This window comes from Oncorhynchus clarkii, chromosome 17, assembly GCF_045791955.1.
Source record: "Oncorhynchus clarkii lewisi isolate Uvic-CL-2024 chromosome 17, UVic_Ocla_1.0, whole genome shotgun sequence".
NCBI classification, from domain to species: Eukaryota; Metazoa; Chordata; class Actinopteri; order Salmoniformes; family Salmonidae; genus Oncorhynchus; species Oncorhynchus clarkii.
In genome coordinates, this window is record NC_092163.1 from 72,547,262 (window position 1) to 72,570,886 (window position 23,625).

General features: G+C 42.7%; 1 protein-coding gene across 2 annotated transcripts in view; it reads right to left on the bottom strand.

Annotated features, from left to right (window-relative positions):
* Positions 1-1,927: 1,927 nt before the first annotated feature.
* Positions 1,928-23,625, bottom strand: part of LOC139371389 (metabotropic glutamate receptor 4-like) — a 274,781-nt gene continuing 253,083 nt past the window's right edge. The window contains exons 10-11 of one of the 2 annotated variants that reach the window (XM_071111770.1): positions 5,291-5,537; positions 1,928-3,427 (exon numbers count right to left, since the gene is read on the bottom strand). In XM_071111770.1, the coding sequence (XP_070967871.1) occupies positions 3,378-3,427; positions 5,291-5,537 (297 nt within the window). In that variant the 3' untranslated portion in view covers positions 1,928-3,377. Of the gene's footprint in view, positions 3,428-5,278; positions 5,538-23,625 lie in introns of both variants that reach the window. The other variant, XM_071111769.1, reaches the window with a different exon arrangement.

A 23,625-nucleotide genomic window follows, 5' to 3' on the forward strand; every position in this document is an offset into this window, starting at 1 on the left:
CTTAAAATGACTTATAATGGAGTTAACAAGTTTATGAAACTGTTTAGTTTATAGATTCGTTATAAAATGGTAATTAGCTGTTATACCACATTGTTATTTTGGTTCTTGCCAAATAGTGAAGTTATTTTACCAGTTAATGTCCTGATACCTCCTGAACTTCCTGCTTCTAAACTAATGACATCGCTTCTGCCCTCTGCTGCCCTCTCCGAGACAGTCAGGTCAGTCCTGTTGGCTCTTCTTCCCTCGCTCTTTCCTTCCCTCCATCTCGTTCTATGTCCCTCTCTCTCCCTCTCCCTCTCCCTTCCTCTCTTTCTGACAAGCCAGACCAGTGGAGCAAGACCTCCTCTCATACAGAACGGGTAAATGTTGCACATTACACTCAATTATTACTTTACGGTTTCCACATTCTGACCTACTGACGCTTTACACTCAATTATTTATTTACTGTTTCCCCGTTCTGACCTACTGACACTTTAGGTCATAAAAATACAATACTGTAAGAGAGAACCATTTTGAAAGAAAGAAGAGAAGCTTGTAATTTTAATTTTATTAGAAATGTGATTTTGTATTATTTTTTTAAATGGACATGCTCCACACACTTCATTACTTTTCAATAGGTTTTACAAATACGTAGTCAGATAGCCAGGCACTGTTTCTTTTTTGTTTACATTTTTCCCTTTTTAGATTTGTCAAGACATAAAAGCGGACATCATCAATCTATTTAATAACGTACATTAACTTGCCATTTCATTTGGTCAGCACTCACGTTATTTTATTATTTTAGTAATACAGAGGTTAATGGAAAAGCAGCGTTGAGTTCACATCACAAATGACCTCACAATATAAAATAAAATAAACTAAAGGACTGTTCAGTTTTACAGCAACCACTTCTGATGTATTTATTCAGAGAACTGATGGCGGCCAAAAGGACTACTGGATCCTTTGGCATTTTGTCTTGAGTAGATTCCTTTCTGTAGCTTGAGGTCATATAGTATACTAGTATATCGCTGAAGCATTTTGCAAAACAGGACACAGTCCTCAGAGATAATTCATTTTTTTTATTAATTAGTCTACTGTTTTACCACATAAAACCACTGTTTTATCCATTATGGATATCATCCTGGGTGCATGACTACTGTGTGGCATACTCCCCTGGGGATACTTTACTCCCCATTTAATGGATTTGGATCTGTACAACTTAGCTGAACCTTTGTGTGACCGGTAGGATAGCTGCTGGAAATGGATGGGGGTCATCGATGGTATCTCACTATAGGGCCTCTTGCAGCCTGAGAGACTAGTTTTCCAAAGAAATGTATTACAATCCCTACCATGGATAGTATTGGATGTTCCGTTATTGGACTCCTTTATGGGAACTTTGTAGTATTTAGAAATGCCATGGAGTAGTCTTGGTGACTCGGAACAATTGGTTATCAATATACAGTTTATCGACGACGAGATAAACTATGCCGTTCTGCAATTTCCTTCGGGAACTGATCATTCATGCCTATTTTCGTGCCAGTGAGTCTTCCACCTAGGCTTTTAACTTTTATTTTATTTCGGAAGAATGCAAATTTGGCAATGATTGGGTGCTTATATCTCTGTCCTCTCTGTCCTAAACGGTGTACACGTTAGAGTTTGATTTTGTTAACAGTATCGCCTGGGATCTGTAGCTCTTCAAGACATCATTATTTCATCCCACTTTCAGGATCTTCACCCTCTTTTTCTTTGATACCAGTAAGTACCAGATTTGCTCTCATAGATCTAGTCTGTATTTCAAGTAAGGCTGGTCTCAGAAACATGTTCTCCTTTTTAAGTTCTTTAACGTCCGTTTCAATTGTATTTGACTGTACCTTGTACCTTTGTTTCTTTCTCCATTGTCACAGCTTTTTCGTCACTGATCTCGAGGCTCGCCTTCAATTGCTTTATATCTTTACTGACTAGTTCAAGTATGCCCAGTTTATCGTTTATCGACTTTAGCAAGTCGGTTTCTACACTTACCATTCCCAGTGGTGAAAAGCATAAATCGTATGTGTCCATCAAGGATTCTCATATTCTTTTGGGGATTGGTACTCCATGCTTACTCTCCAACATGTTTTGGTGTTGATTGTATTGGTGATATTGGTCGATACATTTCTCTAGCCTTATAATTAGTTTTGTGTTGTTATCCAGATTGAAGGTTATTGCCCATGAGAACAGTATGTGGAGTGAAGTGCTAATATTTAGTCAAATTTACAGATTTTGAATATTACGTTTTTATCTTGAGGCATTCTGCACCCCTGTGTTCAGTCCACCATGACACCTCTCTATTTGTACTGAGAGACTCTTTGTTTTAGTCTGGAGTTACAGTATTAAAGTATGGGCAAAGTGGGCAGAGGACAGTGGTAGCCTTTGGTTAGCTGGTAACACAGATCAGGGCCTCACCTCACACAAAGAAACAAAGATCACTCACTATACCTTCACCAGTTTGGAATTTACATATAATAGAAACGACACTGCAACAGAGTTTGAACGCATTCCAAATATTTTTTTTACAACACAACACAGGATGTTCAAACTGGCATGCTCAAAATCAGTAATGACCATATTATTTTTTTGTCAACATCATTATAATTTTTTGGGTCAACTCAATGAAGACAGGTAAGGCAAAAACAACAAAAATATGATGGCGTACAATTATCCTGCATTGTTGGAATGGTTTCTTTCATCCAGTATTTAAACTGGAATACCTTTAAAAAAACAACAATAAATCAATTATGTCACTTAAAATCCTCTTTGAAATAAAAGACTGATTACTCTCATCCTTGTGGCTCTGCAACTTCCTGAAGCATTAAGAGCAATGTCCCTTATTGTTGAGAACACTAGCAGACTACAACCTTGCATGGCATACACCTGAACAGATTCTTTCAATTGGATTGCATGTCAGTCCGGTCGGCTCAAGATAAGATAAGAAAAAAAAAAAAGAGAGAGAGAGAGAGAGAGAGAGAGAGAGAGAGAGAGAGAGAGAGAGAGAAAGAAAGAGAGAGAATAAAGCTGCAATGCAAACAACGAGAAGGGAGGAGAAGCCTCATCCCGCATCATATCCTCTCCGGTCTCTGCCAGGGGGGAAGTGTTGGCCTTGTCTGTCATGGCCGACAAGATGGAGCATCACCATTATACTGTATCTGTTCTCTTGGGCCCTTGAGGGTCCCTCTCTGCATCTCTGTGTGGTCTTCTCTCTTTCCTTTATTATGACTATTCCCTGGGAAATCCTTTAGTGATCCTCACAACATGTCCCATGTCCATTTTCTTCCTCTATTTCCCATTTCATTCCAGTGCATAAGAACATTTTCACCTGCCATGAGGTGACCATCCAGAACAACGACGACGGCCTTCCTCTCCTAGATGACATGGTTGCTGTAGCTGATGTATGTCTGCTTTGTGGCGAAAGCTGAAAGAGAAGAAGAAGCGAACAACACAGAGAAGGCCAGCGTTACGTCACAGTTACTACAGTACTGTATACACTGGGCAAAATAAGTAGTGTTCACCTCCTATCCCCTGTCTGTCTAATGGGTAATATGGCTTCGACCATCCAGTTGTTTCCCCAGACCTCCACCTCCTATCCCCTGTCTGTCTACTGGGCAATAAGGCTTCGACCATCCAGTTTGATCCTCTGCAGATAAATCCTACCGTCCATGCTACTAATATCAGCTGGTCAGGGAGATTACATCATGCTTTGTCCACAATAGCAATGACCCTGACAATGAAAAATGGTGCTTATTTAAATACCTCTGCATCGTTTTTTTACCTTTATTTAACTAGGCAAGTTAGTTAAGAAAAAAATCTTATTTACGGCCGACCCCGGCCAAACCTTAACATGGGCGACACTGGGTGAATTTGTGCCATTTGTGATACAGCCTGGAATCAAACCAGGGTCTGTAGTGACGCCTGCTTGCACTGAGATGCACTGCCTTAGACCGCTGCGTCACTCGGGAGCCCCCCACTCAGATGGGATGTGGATCCGACCAGGTCTATACGGAATGGGTCTAGTTGGCCCAGGACCAGGATCGGATGCTGGTTATTGAATCTCTGTCTTTACTCTTCTCATTTATTTACTGTGTGGCTTAATGTAGCTGTTGTTGTTATTAAACCAAATAAATGTATTTTAGGATATAGGCCTATATGTCGATGTTCTGTAACGCATGTCCATGCTCAGCATCCTTATAGACATTTTTAATCAAATATTTACAATGTTGCATTCTTTGTAAACACAAGTATATTGTCCACAATGTATTTTTTGGGGACAATATCCCCACATCACTGTAGTTTTGTTATTGGTGGAAGAAATATTGCAGGGGCTAAATAATCCCCAAAATACTGTAGGTCTCAGGGAACATTGAATCACATTGATATGCGTGCGTCATTAAGATTTGTCCACAAATAGGTATTCTATCTCTGTTGACAGACCGACTCAGACCTCACTTTTCTTTTCTCTGGGAGGCAAGCCGGTCAGGTGTGTGACTCTTTTGGCCATCACCTGAGTCATTTCTGCTGAGTCAATGGTTGAAGTCATTCTTTACCACAGATGTATAAAGCCTGAGTCTGTCCCAGAAACCACCAAGCATTTTGATTGCTTTTGAAATTAGAGTGAGATGGACTTAGACAGCGAGACTTTCAGCTGGTTCAGAACGGTAAAGTCATTTGCCTCTCAATTAATTACACATGGCTTTGAACACTTTGAACAGTGCCACAAATCTGAGCCAAACAGTGAAACAAGGAAACGTAGATTCCTGATCATCATATTGAGCACAAGTGTTTATCTGTGAGAATCAACTCAGTGCATTGAAATGAGAAAATAAAACATGGTTGTTGTAGACAGTGTAGAAGAAGAATTTACATGGATCTAATACGTTAAATGAAACACAATAGGTCCATTATAATAAGGTAGCTAGTGTAATAGTACTGATGCCCTTCTTTGTGACCTACACACAGTGGAGAATTTGAGCATGTCAGGGAATGTTTTAAGATCTCCCCCAACTCACAAACAGACTAAAAAATGAAAACAATGGTAGCCAATTTCCTAAATCCATTGAAGTGTAAAATAACAACGGCATGAGGTGGCTTGTAAATAATGAATTGGATACTGTGCTTTCTACCTTCTACCTCTTAGACCAAATTATTTATGTGATTTACAGCACCTGAAGGACTAAATAAATCTTAGAAACATTAAACACAAACACAAGGATCCGCTCAGCTAATTCTAGCATGTACAGTATATAGCATACATACTGTAAGTCTTCACCTTTTAACTCACCTTGTGTTTCCAGGCTCTCAGACAGCTCAGTCTTGGCCTCTCCATTGGGACGTAGGCTGGCCTTGGGGTTGAACTTGTTGGACATGGTGGTGGCAGTGACCATGGCCTTAAGGCTGCGTGTGCGTTTGGGCACGTTCTGCTCCGGGTGCCTGAGGATCACGTAGACCTTGGGCAAGTAGAGCATCCCCAGAGAGACAGAGGCACTCAGACTCACGGAGATGGTCAGAGTGGTGGTCTGGATGTACATCTGTAAAGTAATATCAAGGAGATTGAGTTAGACATATGGCTCAAAATTATTTTAAGGGTAAGGATGGGGTTAGGGTTAATGTAACCGCCATCTTGAATCTGCTGGCTGTATTCCCTGCCCAAAGGCAATAAAGAGCACTAAGTATTGACAGCTATTACCACACTCCTAGAGGTCTTCACGGATCCACCTGTACCCGAATACCCCCGACATTTTGGACCCGTGAAGGCCTCTATTCTACATGTTCATCCCTGGTGGTTTACTATAGATGTTAATGTTCATCCCTGGTGGTTTACTGTAGATGTTAATGTTCATCCCTGGTGGTTTACTGTAGATGTTAATGTTCATCCCTGGTGGTTTACTATAGATGTTAATGTTCCTCCCTGGTGGTTTACTGTCAATGTTAATGTTCACGTCAAGCCTTGTTGACTACTGAGGTTTAAATACTTCTGTCAGTTTGTCCTTGGCGTATGTCATTCATGAAGAGATGGACAAGGTTTGTGAAGGACAAAACTGATATCATTGAATACATGTCAAAGCCTTGCTCCTCACCAATGTTATTGTGTAAGAAGCTCATTTACCAGAACATATAGACCATGTACATGGCGTATCACTATGATTAGTTACAATGCACATTAGACAAGTAAATTATTACTTAAGGTAATTTGTTGGTAGGAGGGCAGAGCACAAAGGCTAGTCCATAACACTGTTTATTAAATCAACATCCTTTCTTCATAAGACCCCACCCTACTCCCCACCACCACAGTGCATCAGACCAAGACACCTTTGTTGCATTTTTGCAGTGCTAGTTTTAACATGGAACCCACGGCAATTTCAAAACACCAGTCTATTTTGACTCCATACATGCTACTCTATACAAAGGAAACAACCTCATGAAATATTTATCCATGGCTGAACATTGTGAATCACGGGGGAGGGCCTTGCTGATCAGCAGTCTAACTCACTCCACTTGAAGTGTTTGCTAAGCAGAGCTGTGTTAATTAGGCTAGCTTATTGAGAACATTAAAGGGGAGGGACAGGCTTTCAGGAATTGTAATGTCTACATTGTTACAAATACTGATCACCCGACCTGATCAGGGGAAAGTAATTAAAGGTTGGGATGATATAAAATGGTATAGACCAAGGTGAATCCACAGCATGATACTGTATGCCCCAACCCCAAAACAAACATAAATCCCAATAGTGTGTTAACCTGTAAATATTGGATTTGACTGAGAGATCACCATTATCATAAAAATCTGCTCGGTTTGACCAGACCTTTCTCTCTAGCCAGCTATCTAACCCAGAAAATAAAATCCCTGCTGTTGTTTCATCAACATAGTGTACCTTCCCCAGACGTGACCCTCTGCTAGTGGGTCTGTGTTGTTATTCTCTCTCTCTCTCTCTCTCTCATAGGGGATGGTGGATGCAGGGTTGAAGGAGCAGAAGCCAGCGGTGGTAGAGTCTCTCACAGACATTGACTATCCCTTTGAGCATGGTTAAGATATTAATTACACTTTGGATGGTGTATCAATACACCTAGTCACCTCAAAGATACAGGCTTCCTTTCTAAATCAGTTGCCGGAGAGGAAGGAAACCGCTCATGGATTTCACCATGAGGCCAATAGTGACTTTAAAACAGTTACACGTCAAGCCTTGTTGACTACTGAGGTTTAAATACTTCTGTCAGTTTGTCCTTGGCGTATGTCATTCATGAAGAGATGGACAAGGTTTGTGAAGGACAAAACTGATATCATTGAATACATGTCAAAGCCTTGCTCCTCACCAATGTTATTGTGTAAGAAGCTCATTTACTAAACCGCTCATGGATTTCACCATGAGGCCAATAGTGACTTTAAAACAGTTACAGAGTTTAATGACTGTGATAGGAGAAAACTGAGGATGGATCAACAACGTTGTAGTTACTCCACAATACTGAACTAAAGACAGGGTGAAAAGAAGGTTGGCTGAACAGAATAAAAAATATTCCAGAACATGCATCCTATTTGCAGTAAGGCACTACAATAAAACTGCAAAACAGGGCAAATATGACACAACACATGACTACCACTCTTCATATTTTCAGGCATGGTGGTGGCTGCATCATGTTATGGGTTTGCTTGTCATCAGCAAGGACTAGGGAGTTTTTTCTGTTGATAAAAATAAATGGAAAAAAACGAGTTCAGTTTGCTTTCCAGCAGACACTCCGAGATAAATTTTCATTCTCATTTCGTCTTGAAAATCTATGGCAAGATCTAGCAATGATCAACAACCAATTTGACTGAGCTTGGAAATATTGTACAATCCAGGTGTGCAAAGCTCTTAGAGACTTAACCAGAAAGACTCACAGCTGTAATCTCTGCCAAGGGTGATTCTAACATGTATTGACCTAGAGGTGTGAATACTTATGTAAATTCGATATTTCTGTATTTCATTATCAATACATTTGCAAAGATCTCTAAAAACGTGTTTTCACCTTGTCATTGTATGGTATTGGGTGCGTGAGTAAATACAACTATTTAATCCATTTTGAATTCAGGTTGTAACACAACAAAATGTAGATTAAGTATGAAAACTTTCTGAAGCCACTGTATTTTAGCACCATATTAACACCATGCTTGGTTGAGTAGTTTACATCTGTAAGTCTAGAATTATCCAATGTCATTACTACTGTGTGAAGTCACTGTGTACTGATGATCATTTGACTTCTGTGATCACTTTATTGTATTTGACTGGTTCATAACTCTGGTTCAAACCCTGCTTTATAACCCTGGTTCATAACCCTAGTTCATAACCCTGGTTCATAACCCTGGTTCATAACCTTGGCTCATAACCCTGGCTTATAACCCTGGTTCATAACTCTTCTTCTGTCACACCCTGATCTGTGCTTGTCTCCACCCCCCTCCAGGTGTCGTGTATCTTCCCAATTATCCCCAGTGTATTTATATATGTGTTCTCAGTTTGTCTGTTGCCAGTACGTTTTGTCTATCAAGCCTACCAGCATTTTCCCCCTTGCTCCTGTTTTTTTGTTTTCTTCTTGTTTTCTAGTTTTCCTGGTTTTGACCATTCTGCCTGCCCTGACCCTGAGCCTTGTCTGCCATTCTATACCTTGTCACACCACCCCGGATTATTTACCTCTGCCTGCCCTGACCCTGAGACTGCCTGCCGTTCTGTACCTTTTGACTCTGATGTGGATTACTGACCTCTGCCTGCCCTTGACTTCTCATTTTGCCTGCCCCTGTTCTGGTAATACACTTTTGTTACTTCAACACTGTCTGCATCTGGGTCTTCCCTAAAACGTGATAGGTCCAGGGTTCATAACCCTAGTTCACAACCCTGGTTCACAACTCTGGTTCATAACTCTGTAACAGCTGATGTAACACTGATGTTATAAATGTGTAATTTTGTTCTCCTGGAAATTTCTACAAGAGATCTTCACGGATCCACCTGTACGTGATCACGTCCCTCCCTCCTCTCCCTTGCACTTTATCAGTTCTGGATAATAAAGTAGTAAAATAATTGACTCGGATCAGATCTGGATTCGACCAGGTCTATATGGAACACGTCTAGTTGACCTCGGGTCGGTTCGGTCTGTATATTTATGCATATCGTGTCCGGAGGGGAAAGCATTTCAAATGTTAGGCCTCTAATTCCTGCTAATCTAGTAAACTGCATTGTAATTACACCCAGTTTGCATTCATCAGACATGGAGTCAACTGTAGCTGACTTTGAAGACAGGAATACTTCTATGTCCATCCCATGCATGCCATCCTCAAATGAAGCAAAACAGCTACTCACTGTTAATTATCTATGCATAGTCCCTTGACCCCAAACCACCTTGACTAACCTGTACCCCGGCACATTGACTCGGCACCGGTACCCCCTGTATATATCCTCGTTATTGTTACGTAATTTTATTGTGTTCCTTTTTTACGTACTTTAGTAAATATTTTCTTAACTCTATTTCTTGAACTGCATTGTTGTTTAAGGGCTTGTAAGTAAGCATTTCACATTAAGGTCTACAGATGTTATATTTGGCGTATGTGACAAATAAAATAAAATCTGATTTGATTTGATTCCTCACACGACGCAACGCGGAGTGCCTGTATACAACCGTTAGCCATGGTATATTGGCCATATACCACAAACCCCTGAGGTGCCTTATTGCTCTTATAAACTAGTTTCCAACGTAATTAGAGCAGTAAAGATGAATGTTTTGTCATACCTGTGGTATACAGTCGATATACCACAGCTGTCAACCAATCAGCATTCAGGGCTCGAACCACCCAGTTTATAATGCAGAGTTAAATATTAGAATCCAATCACTGTAGAATCTGAATATTTTGATTATGGTTTGGCATTTTAGTTTTTTTGAATAAGCCTAAAATCAACTGTCCACCATAGGACTGTGAGTGTAAATCAGAGCAAAACCAGATAAAATCAATATTCCGACTGTGACTTGGCTCAGGAGACTGGCTGGATCATTAGCCTGTACTTCTTCTTAATCTGTCTCTGCCTCAGCACGTTCAGAGCAGCATACAGAGGTAGGATGGTAAAGGTGCACACACCTCTCATAACTGCGTCATCGACAGTGCAGGCCCGAGCCAATGCATGCCTCAGAAAAGACACCACACTGTAACACTAATGAGTGAAAGAGAGAAGCATAAAAAAGGGGACTGAGCGTCGACGAGGAATGTGCTTGAACAATCTATGATCTTCCATATTGGAACAGTGCTATTGGAAGACCTGCACACATAGAACATATGACTTCTACGGACCTGTATTTCTTTAGCAGGCTGGATAACATGCTAGTTCTGAAGACTGATGAAAAAAAAACACTTTCAAAGAGAAAACATGCTGGTTCTATGGTTTTATTCATAGTACAGTATGGCACATTCAAAATGACAGGATATTATTAATTTCAATGTAATTTCTATATTTTAGTTGTCCGGGGATTTCATAGCCTCGCATGGTTACTTAGAGTAGCATGGGAACATACAGTGCAGTCATATCTTATTGTATCAAAACTAACTGTGATTATAGTCTAATTAAGCCAATAACAGTTTATTGCCCTCGGGGACACTAATGTGCTGTTGCTGGAGAACGTGATTTACAAAGAGACTGCAATGTTTTGGCCTTGATTAGCTTCTTGTCCAATCCCCTACTCTCCCGCTAGGAATGCACAGGTCAACAACTTCACAAACAAAGGGCTTGCATCTTGTAGCTGATGAAACCACTGTGAAATCTTAGATCGTATCCAGGCATCTGTGCGCTGTCCCATTGATCCTCATTATGTTCTATTGGGCCTCTGGGACAGCTGCTCAATGACTAATGTTGTTTATCTATGAAAAACCAACAACAACCCAAAGCAGAGTGCTCTGTCTGATTGCTCTGTCTATCGCTCTCTTTCTGCAGGTGGCGTGGTGAGAACTGTGTCTGACCCTGCATAACAGTATATGGACACATAACATCACAGCGTGTCATCCAATTCTGTTGAACTAACCTACTCTCTTAGCAGCCCAGAGACAACAACAAAAAACAATGTCAACAGAATTATGAAAAACCACTCACCAGCACCATAATGGCAGCTCTTCCTAAAGTGGCGGATTGTGTTGGAATTGTGTGCATCCGTGTATTTATGGGTGCCAAGGGAAGACAGGTATCACAAAAAAAATTGAACAATAAAACATTTTAAAAACATATAGTCATTTATCTTTTGTTTCTCTGTGTTTCATCATTTCCCTTCACTCCGCAAGAGGCTGAATGTATCTCCTACCGCAGAAAGCATCTGAGCGAGTGAAACAGCACCTCTCTGTCTCCGTACAAGTAGCCCATCTATCTGATGCTGTCTGGTCAAAAAGAGTATGATAGTCTTGCCGCCTGTAGCATTGAATGCAACGGAAGCCAATCAGTGTTGAGCTAAACTAAGTGCGTCAACTATGAATGGCCTGGCGCACCAAAAACGGAAGCTAGCTTGGAATTGGCCTCACAACAATTACATCACATCAAGCCAAACATCATTGACAAAAAAATGTTTTAAAAGTTGCACCTTGTTGTGTTGTTGTCCTCCGGTTACTAGCTAGCCTCTCTGGGCTAGATGGGACTCTACCATCCCACCTGACCAACATCCAGTGAAAGTGCAGGGCGCCAAATTCAAACTACAGAATGGTAAATATTTAACATTCTTAAAAATACAAATGCAATATGTAAAAATAAAGCTTAACTTGTTTATCCAGCCATGGTGTCAGATTTCAAAAAGGCTTTACGGCAAAAGCAAACCATGCGATTATCTGAGGACAGCACCCCATCAAACAAACACAGACAATCATATTTCATCTGGCCAGGCGCGACACAAAACTCAGAAATAATGATATAATTCATGCCTTACCTTTGAAGAGCTTCTTCTGTTGGTTTTGGACAGCCCTACTTCTTCATTTCTCGAAGGAAAAACATCAACCAACTTCTAAAGGCTGTTGACATCCAGTGGAAGTGATAGGAACTGCAAGCAAGTGCCTTTGAAATCTAGATCCACATAGAAAACCAATTGAAAAGAGAGTGACCTCAACAACAACAAAAATTCCTGAATGGTTTGTCCTTGGGGTTTCGAATGCCAAATAAGTTCTGTTAAACTCACAGACATCATTCAAACAGTTTTAGACACTTCAGAGTGTTTTCTATCCAGATCTTCTGGGCCTGAGTAGCAGGCAGTTTACTTTGGGCACACTTTTCATCCGGACGTGAAAATACCGCCCCCTAGCCTAGAGAGGCTAGCTAGCTAAAATGGTCCCTTTCCTAAATTAGCCATGGACAGAGATAGGGATTTGGACTTGTGGTTTTACTCAATTCTCCATACTGGCCAATGATTATAATGAATTTATAACCATAAATTCATACATTGTGCCCCTGGCCTAAGAGGATGGAAGTTCAATATGTAGCTAGATGTAGTAGGCTAATGTTGACTAACTGGCTTATCGTTTCCCATGAAAAGAAGTTAGGCTAGCAAGCAAGCATTTTAGCCAGGTAGCACAGGTCAACAAACATTAAAAGTGTGTACTGTATCACAGTGTCATAGACCGTTCTGGCAAAATGAAATAGAGGAGGATGGCATTAGTGTTGAGGGTGAGGCAACATGTTTTTTCTAAAAGTAGTCAGAAAATTTCAAAAGCATTAACTTGATTGTCCATGCTGTAGGTCATGTTAGTTACATGCAATATGCTTTGTGGACTTCACTGGACAGATGTTTCTCTCTGGTTTTGCGATGAAACAAATGTGTTGTTGAATTTATTCTGCCATTGTGTCTTCATATTGTCTCAGCCTTAGGGCTATATATCACGGTGGCAAGGCATATGAACTAACAGGTTATAGAGCAAACAACGCAATTATCACAACACATTTTATATCTCTACTATTTCAATATTCTCACCTCCATTTGATTTGTACACTGCTGCTACTCACTGTTTATTGTCTACGAATAGTCACTTCACCCCTACCTACATGTATAAATTACCTCAACTAACCTGTACCCCCACACACTGACTCGGTACCGTTACCCTGTATATAGCCTTGTTATTGGTATTTTATTTAGTTTTTTATGATTTTGTACTTTAGTTTATTTGGTTAATATTTTCTGAACTTTTCTTGAACTGCACTGTTGGTTAAGGGCTTGTAAGTAAGCATTTCACAGTAAGGTCTACACTTGTTGTATTTGGCACATGTGACAAATAAAGTTTGATTGAATTTGATTTGACATGGGATGTAATTGGGCATTTTTTTCCCTGACTTGGCATCCACAGTGATTTTACCCACACACTGGTACTGCCATTATGAGGAGAGACACCTTCTCTTTGGACTCCATGGTAGAGCGCCTATCCCACTCCTCCCACTCCCCCTACCTGACAGACAGCCTCCCACTCCCCCTACCTGACAGACAGCCTCTAACTCCCCCTACCTGACAAACAGCCTCCCACTCCTTCTACCTGACAGACAGCCTCTGACTCCCCCTACCTGACAGACAGCCTCCCACTCCCCCTACCTGACAGACAGCCTCCCACTCCTTCTACCTGACAGACAGCCTCCCATTCCTTCTACCTGACAGACAGCCTCCCACTCCCCCTACCTGACAGACAGCCTCCCACTCCCCCTACCTGACAGACAGCCTCTGACTTCTCCTACCTGACACACAGCCTCCCACTCCCCCTACCTGACAGACAGCCTCCCACTCCTTCTACCTGACAGACAGCCTCCCACTCCCCCTACCTGACAGGCAGCCTCCTACTCCTTCTACCTGACAGACAGCCTCCCACTCCCCCTACCTGACAGACAGCCTCCCACTCCCCCTACCTGACAGACAGCCTCTAACTCCCCCTACCTGACAGACAGCCTCCCACTCCTTCTACCTGACAGACAGCCTCTGACTCCCCCTACCTGACAGACAGCCTCCCACTCCCCCTACCTGACAGACAGCCTCTAACTCCCCCTACCTGACAGACAGCCTCCCACTCCTTCTACCTGACAGACAGCCTCCCATTCCTTCTACCTGACAGACAGCCTCCCACTCCCCCTACCTGACAGACAGCCTCCCACTCCCCCTACCTGACAGACAGCCTCTGACTCCCCCTACCTGACAGACAGCCTCCCACTCCCCCTACCTGACAGACAGCCTCCCACTCCCCCTACCTGACAGGCAGCCTCCTACTCCTTCTACCTGACAGACAGCCTCCCACTCCCCCTACCTGACAGACAGCCTCCCACTCCCCCTACCTGACAGGCAGCCTCCTACTCCTTCTACCTGACAGACAGCCTCCCACTCCCCCTACCTGACAGACAGCCTCTGATTTACAGCACCTCTCCAGGTGATGCAGTGCCACATCGACATCCATATCCAGCATCATGTTCCGTGAACACACACTATAGATAGGCCAGATGTCTCCATTTGAATGATAGAGTAGGACTCCCCATGGCATTTTTAACATTTCTCCTGACACACGATGACAAATGAATGAGTGTGTTTGGAGTGCCAGATCATGGAGGCTCGCTGTAAACTGGTGATGGGAACATATGCGGTCAATCAACAGCATTTAATTTTCTCTAAAAGACATATCTCCAGCCGCAAGGCTTTGTTGCATCTGTCACTCTTGATGATTATCAGGTTATTTTGTTTTGACATGTTAATTTCTTATAAAGGAACATGGTTTACGTAACAGTGCAAAGAATCTGTCATGGCATTATTGTCATTGATTTGAAAATCACGCAGTTTGTGTGTGCTGCAGCCCAGTATTATTGATTGTGGATGCCACATCCTGCATATTATAGCACAAAAGATCGTATTTAAGAACTGCTGACTAATAACATAATAATTCAAAACTGAATATTACATCTCCTTGAGATTCTGTGAAGGTGTCTTTACACCACAGGCAAAGTTTCCTGTGTGAGCACGTGTATAATACTATAATACTATCTAGCTGCAGTAATACAGTTTAAAGGAAAGCAGACAGCAGTTTAAGAGACTATGTCTCCGTTCCATCATGCCACTGTGTTTTCTCTCTCACCTAGCAGAGCTTTGGCCTCCTGGCAATGAGGTCTCTCCTCCTCCTAATGAATAACAGTTACGCTATCTCTCCCCAAAAGCGTCTGCACTTTTTTGAGGGAAATACTAATGAATGAATGTCTAATATAATTGTGATAAGAAAAGCCACCTCCTATCTAAAGCCTCTATAAGATAACTTGTTTCAAGTCTTCAAATTGAATTAGCAGGGCTGGGGATCTGAGGGATTGTAAGGGGGGATGAAATAAAAGCTTTACCATCACATTTAAGGTATTTTTTCTTCCACTGTCCTGTTAAGTGATTCAAAGACACACTAGCTAATAGATTACCTTGCTTAGGAAAAAGCTGACATTAAGTATCTCTTCTATTCCACTATTCTCTTTTATCTTTCAAGGCAGCAGACAGCTGGAAGACAGTAGTTATTGATATCCATCGCTGTTTGCTACTGATTACAAGAGATAAACCGTGTTCAGATCAACATCAGATATTCATTTGGAGCTTTTGCAGTTGGTGTTAGTTTATCTTGTTCTTATTAAATACATCTTTAAACTGATCCTTATGCTCAGTGTGCTCTAGTATTTTTGTATTGTTATAAACATAATATGATGATATCAGACAGGATTTAAGAGAGACTAAGAAAACACTGAATACTCTTCTTGTAATAGTTGTTTTCCCTTTTAAGCCCTGCAGGTGTCCTTCTGCTCTTCAAATAAAATAAAATCTTACTTGTCACATGCGCTGAATAAAACCGGTGTAGACCTTACAGTGAAATGCTTACTTGTAAGCCCTTAACCAACAATGCATACATTTATTTATTTATTTGAAGTAACAAATAATTAAAGAGCATTAGTAAAATAACATAAGCGAGGCTATATACAGGGGGTATCGGTACAGAGTCAATGTGCAGGGGCAACGATTTTCCTAGGTAATTGACGTAATATATATAGGTAGAGCTATTAAAGTGACTTATGCAGAGATAACAGAGAGTAGCCTCTGTAGTGTCTTGCGGTCGGAGGCCAAGCAGTTGCCATACCAGGCTGTGATACAATCAGTCAGGATGCTCTCGATGGTGAAACTGTAGAACGTTTTGAGGATCTGAGGACCCATGCCAAATCTTTTCAGTCTCCTGAGGGGGAAAAGGTATTGTAGTGCTGTCTTGATGTGCTTGGACCATGTTAGTTTGTTGGTGAAGTGGACACCAAGGAACTTGAAACTCCCAACCTGCTCCACTACAGCCCTGTCGATGAGAAAGGGGGCATGCTCGGTCCTCCTTTTCCTGTAGTCCACAATCATACCCTTAGTCTTGATCACGTTGAGGGAGAGGTTGTTGTCCTGGCACCATACGGCCAGGTCTCTGACCTCCTCCATATATGCTGTCTCATCATTGTTGGTGATCAGGCCTACCACTGTTGTGTCATCAGCAAACTTAATGATGGTGTTGGAATCGTGCCTGGCCGTGCAGTCATGAGTGAACAGGGAGTACAGAAGGGGACTGAGCACGCACCCCTGAGGGGGCCCCATTTTGAGGATCAGTGTGGCGAATGTGTTGTTACCTACCCTTACCAGCAGCATACCACCCTGCATACCACTGCTGGCTTGCTTCTGAAGGTAGGGAGGGTTGGTCCTGGTCAGTCCCTGGATGGGAGACCAGATGCTGCTGGAAGTGGTGTTGGAGGGCCAGTAGGAGGCACTCTTTCCTCTGGTCTAAAAAATATCCCAATGCCCCAGGGCAGTGATTGGGGACACTGCCCTGTGTAGGGTGCTGTCTTTCGGATGGGACGTTAAACGGGTGTCCTGACTCTCTGAGCTCATTAAAGATCCCATGGTACTTATCGTAAGAGTAAATTCCCAATCTGGCCCTCAAACCATCACGGTCACCTAATAATCCCCAGTTTACAATTGGATCATTCAACCCCCTCCTCTCCCCTGTAACTATTCCCCAGGTCGTTGCTGTAAATGAGAACGTATTCTCAGTCAACTTACCTGGTAAAATAACGGCAAAACGACCTGGGGACGAACCGTCAGGAAGACCAGGATCCAGTTGCAGAAGGAGGTGTTGAGTTCCAGAGTTCTTAGCTTAGTGATGGAAATCCAAGATGGCGTTGCAGTAGGATGTGTGTATCTGTCTTTGTCTTATCCCGTGTCTTATCCTGTGTAAATAGCCAGTCTTTTTCGTATATATATATATATGTTAATCTCACTTTCTATCTACGAACTAAATATACTTTCCTGCAACCCGCCTCACCCAATGTGGTACGGATCTGCAATTTTTGTTCCTTATAACTGGAACTTCCATCAGGAGCTAGACAGCTAACTAGCTACTAGTCTTTGTTAGCCACGGCTAGCAGTCTTTACCTTTTTCCCCGTCATCAGCCAGCCTTAGCTAGGGTTGCTGGCAACTGTTAGCTAATACCCCTGTCCCGAAGCTAGCACCAACTAGCCTTGAGCTAGCATGAAGCTAGGCCCAATTCTAGGGCTACAATACCTCCTTTGCCAACTGGCCTGGACCTTTTATTGTCGACATGGAGCCCCGCCTATCATTCACGACTGGACTGCGGACGTGATCGCCCGATGTGGTCTCATCTGGCTATTCTGTAACGATGTCGCCGAAGAACCATCTACTAGCCCCGGCCCGCTAGCTTTTCTGAATGCTGTGTCGCCGGAAGCTCTGGACTGGGAACTGTCACCGGAAGCTCTGGACTGGGTACTGTCGCCAGAAGCTCTGGACTGGGAACTGTCACCGGAGGCAGCTGTTTATCGTTGTCTCTGATTGCACTGGCGCGCTGAGCTGGCACAACCTATCCTTGGACAGATACCCACTTTAGCAGGACAAGTGCGAGGAGCACAGAACGCACCGGGCTGTGAATGCGCACTGGAGACACAGTGAATACGAGGAGTTGGCTCTGGTTCAAAACCTGGCTCCACCAACCACCCCGTGTGCCCCCTCCAAAACATTTTTTGAGGCTGCCTCTCGGGCTTCCGTCGCGGCTGCGAACCCCGGTGTCGTCGTTGTTGTTCCCTCGCTGCCTCCGTCTGCTCCCATGGAAGACGATCCTCTCCAGCCAGGATCTCCTCCCACGTCCAGGATTCCTTACCGTCCAAGATATCGTCCCATGTCCAGGATGTCTGCTCCTCCTGGCCACGCTGCTTGGTCTGTTTGTGCTGGGATCTTTTGTCACGATCGTTATAATGAGTGGACCAAGATGCAGCGTGGTATGGTTTCATCCTCTTTATGAGGTAGTGAAACTCAAAGAAAACAAGAAAATGCTAAACGAAACGTGAAGCTCAGGTAGTGCTCGCAGGCAACTATACATAGACAAGATCCCACAAAGCACAATGGGGAAATGGCTACCTAAATTTTATCCTCAATCAGAGACAATGATAAACAGCTGCCTCTGACTGGGAATCATACCAGGCCAACATAGAAAAATAATTACCTAGATAACCCACCCTTAATCACACCCCGACCTAACCAACATAGAGAAAAAAAAGCTTTCTATGGTCAGGGCGTGACAGCGTAGTAGTGACTACCGAACGACACCCTGACTCACCTATTGCTGCTCTCTTGACCCTATGATCACTCAGCTACACAGTGGATGCCCCCTGGACTGTTTCAAAAACACGGTATCTCATTTTGTTTACCTGTCAGCCCCAGCCTCAGGTCCTGTATGTACCTAACTGACTCGCTCTTTTATTTATTTATTTATTTATTTTATTTTTTATTTCACCTTTATTTAATCAGGTAGGTTAGTTGAGAACAAGTTCTCATTTGCAACTGCGACTTGGCCAAGATAAAGCGTAGCAATTCGACACATACAACAACACAGAGGTACACATGGAATTAACAAAACATAGTCAATAATACAGTAGAACAAAAGAAAAGAAAAAAGTCTATATACAGTGAGTGCAAATGAGGTAAGTTAAGGAAATGAATAGGCCATGGTGGCGAAGTAATTACAATATAGCAATTAAACACTGGAATGGTAGATCGGCAGAAGATGAATGTGCAGGTAGAGATACTGAGGTGCAAAGGAGCAAAATAAATAAATAAATACCAGTATGGTGATGAGGTAGGTAGATAGATGGGCTGTTTACAGATGGGCTATGTACAGGTGCAGGGATCTGTAAGCTGTTCTGACAGCTGGTGCTTAAAACCTGTTAAGTCTACCCCTTCCTTTTTCGAACATTCTGTTAAAAATCGCACAACTTTTCAGCGTCCTGCTACTCATGCCAGGAATATAGTATATGCATATGATTAGTATGTGTGGATAGAAAACACTCTGAAGTTTCTAAAACTGGTTAAATCACGGCTGTGACTATAACAGATCGTGTGTTTCATCGAAAAACGCAAGAAAAACTGCTCTCTGAAAGCTACAAATAATTTCCATGCGTCACTTTCATGGGTTGTTAAAAGGGCACAAAATTAATTATGGATCTGCATGCAATTCCTACAGATTCCACACGAAGTCGCCATTGTCGTCATTTACCAGGGACTTTTTTCTTGGTAAATCCAACTAACTGGATTCAATTTCTTCCGGTCTCCACCAGGATGTTTTGAATGTACACATTGGCAGCCATTGATTTGAAGACGAGGAGCTATTGAATATACATCGCCCTGTAATCATTTTGATAGATTATAAACGTTTACTAATACCTAAAGTTGGATTACAAAAGTATTTCGAAGTGTTTTGTGAAAGTTTATCGTCGACTTTTTTAATTTAAAAAAATTACGCAGCGTTTAAAAACGATGTTTTTTTCTGAATGACACAGCTTTCATAGAAAGCTATTTTTGGTATATATGGACCGATTTAAACGAAAAAAAGACCCAATAGTGATGTTTATGGGGCATATAGGAGTGCCAAGAAAGAAGCTCGTCAAAGGTAATGAATGTTTTATATTTTATTTCTGCGTTTTGTGTAGCGCCGGATAAGCTAAATCTTTGTTTACGTCGCTTTCAGGCATTTTGAGGTGTTGCATGCTATCAGATAATAGCTTCTCATGCTTTCGCCGAAAAGCATTTTAAAAATCTGACTTGTTGGCTAGGTTCACAACGAGTGTAGCTTTATTTCAATACCCTGCATGTGCATTTTGATGAACGTTTGAGTTTTAACGAGTACATTTAGCATTTAGCGTAGCGCATTTGCATTTCCAGGTGTCTACTTGAGACATCTGCGTCTCAAGTAGGAGCAAGAAGTTAAAGCAATTAGGTAGATGTGAGTCTCCAGCTTCAGAGATTTTTGCAATTAGTTCCAGTCATGGGCAGGAGAGAACTGGAAGGAAAGACGAACAAAGGAGGAATTGGCTTTGGGGATGACCAGTGAGATATACCTGCTGGAGCGCGTGCTACGAATGGGTGCTGCTATGGTGACCAGTGAGCTGAGATAAGGCGAGGCTTTACCTAGCAGAGACTTGTAGATAACCTGTAGCCAGTGGGTTTGGCGACGAGTATGAAGCAAGGGCCAACCAACGAGAGTGAACAGGTCGCAATGGTGGGTAGTGTGTGGGGCTTTGGTGACAAAACGGATGGTACTGTGATAGACTGCATCCAGTTTGTTGAGTAGAGTGTTGGAGGCTATTTTATAGATGACATCACCGAAGTCGAGGATCGGTAGGATGGTCAGTTTTACGAGGGTATGTTTGGCAGTTTGAGTGAAGGATGCTTTGTTGCGATAAAGGAAGCCGATTCTAGATTTAATTTTTTGTGAGTCTGGAAGGAGAGTTTACAGTCTAACCAAACACCCAGGTATTTGTAGTCCACGTATTCTATGTCAGAGCCGTCCAGAGTAGTGATGCTGGACGTGCGAGCAGGTGCTGGCAGTGATCGATTGAATGGTATGCATTTAGTTCTACTTGCGTTTAAGAGCAGTTGGAGGCCACGGAAGGAGAGTTGTATGGCATTGAAGCTCGTCTGGAGGTTAGTTAACACAGTATCCAAGGAGGGGCCAGAATTATACAGAATGGTGTTGTCTGCGTAGAGGTGGATCAGAGAATCACCAGCAGCAATAGCAACATCATTGATGTATACAGAAAAGAGAGTCGGCCTGAGAATTGAACCCTGTGGCACACCCATAGAGACTGTCAGAGGTCCGGAAAACAGGCCCTCCGATTTGACACACTGAACTATATCAGAGAAGTAGTTGGTAAACCAGGCTAGGCAATCATTTGAGAAACCAAGGGGCTGTCGAGTCTGCCAATAAGAATGTTGTGATTGACAGAGTCGAAAGCCTTGGCCAGGTCGATAAATACGGCTGCACAGCAATGTCTCTTATCGATAGCGGTTATGATGTCGTTTAGAACCTTGAGCGTGGCTGAGGTGCACCCATGACCAGCTCTGAAACCAGATTGTATAGCGGAGAAGGTATGGCGGGATTCGAAATGGTCAGTAATCTGTTTGTTAACTTGGCTTTCGAAGAAATTAGAAAGACAGGGTAGGATAGATATAGGTCTGTAGCAGTTTGGGTCTAGAGTGTCACCCTATTTGAAGAGGGGGATGAACGCGGCAGCTTTCAAATCTTTGGGAATCTCAGACGATACGAAAGAGAGGTTGAACAGGCTAGTAATAGGGGTTGCAACAATTTCGTCAGATAATTTTAGAAAGAGGGGGTCCAGATTGTCTAGCCCGGCTGATTTGTAGGGGTCCAGATTTTGCAGCTCTTTCAGAACATCAGCTATCTGGATTTGGGTAAAGGAGAAATGGTGCGGGCTTTGGCGGGGTGCTGTGGAGGGTGCCGGGCAGTAAGGGTAGCCAAGTGGAAAGCATGGCCAGCCATAGAGAAATGCTTATTGAAATTCTCAATTATAGAGGATTTATCGGTGGTGACAGTCTTTCCTAGCCTCAGAGCAGTGGGCAGCTGGGAGGAGGTTCTAGGGTTTCTAGGGTTTCTGGGATAATGGTGTTGATGTGACAGGCCTTTAAAAGCACTTCATGGATACAGTCCGTGAATGCTATGGCTCGGTAGTCATTTTGGCAGGTCTGCTTGAAACAAGTTGGTAATACTCAGACAGGTAGAGATTGAAAATGTCAGTTAAGTCACTTGCCAGTAGGTCAGCACATGCTCAGAGTACACGTTGTGATGATCCATTTGGCCCTGTGGCCTTGTGAATGTTGACCTGTTTAAACTTCTTACTCACATCGGCTATGAAGAGCGTGATCACACAGTTGTCCGCAACAGCTGATGCTCTCATGCGTGTTTCAGTGTTACTTGCCTCGAAGCGAGCATGGAAGTAATTTAGGACATCTGGTAGGCTCGTGTCACTGGGCAGCTCTCGGCTGTGCTTCCCTTTGTTGTCTGTAATATTTTGTCAGCCCTGCCACATTCGACGAGCGTCGGAGCCTGTGCAGTAAGATTCGATCTTACTCCTGTATTGACTCTGTCTGTTTGATGGTTTGTCGGCGGTTATATCGGGATATCTTATAAGATTCCGGGTTAGAGTCCCGCTACTTGAAGCGGCAGCTCTACCCTTTATCTCAGTGCGGATGTTGCCTGTAATCCTTGGCTTCTGGTTGAGGTATGTATGTGGTGTACTCCTCAGTGCCATTGGAATAATCCCAGTCTGTGCTAGCAAAACAGTCCTGTAGCTTAGCATCTGCTTCATCTGACCACTTTTTTATTGACCGAGTCAATAGTGCTTCCTGCTTTAATTTTAGCTTGCAAGCAGGAATCAGGAGGATGGATTTATGGTCAGATTTGCCAAATGGAGGGTGAGGGAGAGCTTAGTACGCATCTCTGTGTGTTAAGAAAAGGTAGTCTAGATTGTTTTCCCTCTGGTTGCACATTTAACATGCTGGTAGAAATGAGGTAAAACGGGTTTAAGTTTCCCTGCAATAAAGTCCCCAGCCACTAGGAGCGCCACCTCTGGATGAGCGTTTTCCAGTTTGATTATGGCGGTATACAGCTCCTTGAGTGAGGTCTTAGTGCCAGCATCGGTGTGTGGTGGTATGAGACAGCTACGAAAAATACAGATGAAAACTCCCTAGGTAATTAGTGTGGTCTATGACTTATCATGAGATACTCTACCTCAGGCGAGCAAAACCTTGAGGCTTCCTTAGATATCGTGCACCAGCTGTTTTTTTACAAATATACATAGAACGCCACCCCTTGCTCTATCCTGCCTATACAGTGTATAACCCGCCAGCTGTATGTTATTCATGTCGTTGTTCAGTTACGACTCAGTGAAACATAAGATATTACAGTTTTTATGTCCCGTTGGTAGGATATACATGCTTTTAGTTTGTCCAATTCATTAGCCAGCGATTGTACATTGGCCAATAGTACCAATTGGCAAAGGCAGAATAGCCACTCATCAGAGGATCCTCACAAGTCACCCTGATCTCCTTCCGAGATACCTTTTCCGTCTCTTTCTCCTGCGAATGACGGGGCTGAGGGCCTGTTCGGGTGTCTGGAGTAAATCCCTCTCTTAAATCCCTCTTTTTTAACCTTTATTTGACTAGTAATTTAAGAACAAATTCTTATTTTCAATGACGACCTAGAAACAGTGGGTTAACTGCCTTGTTCAGGGGCAGAATGACTGATTTTTACCTTATCA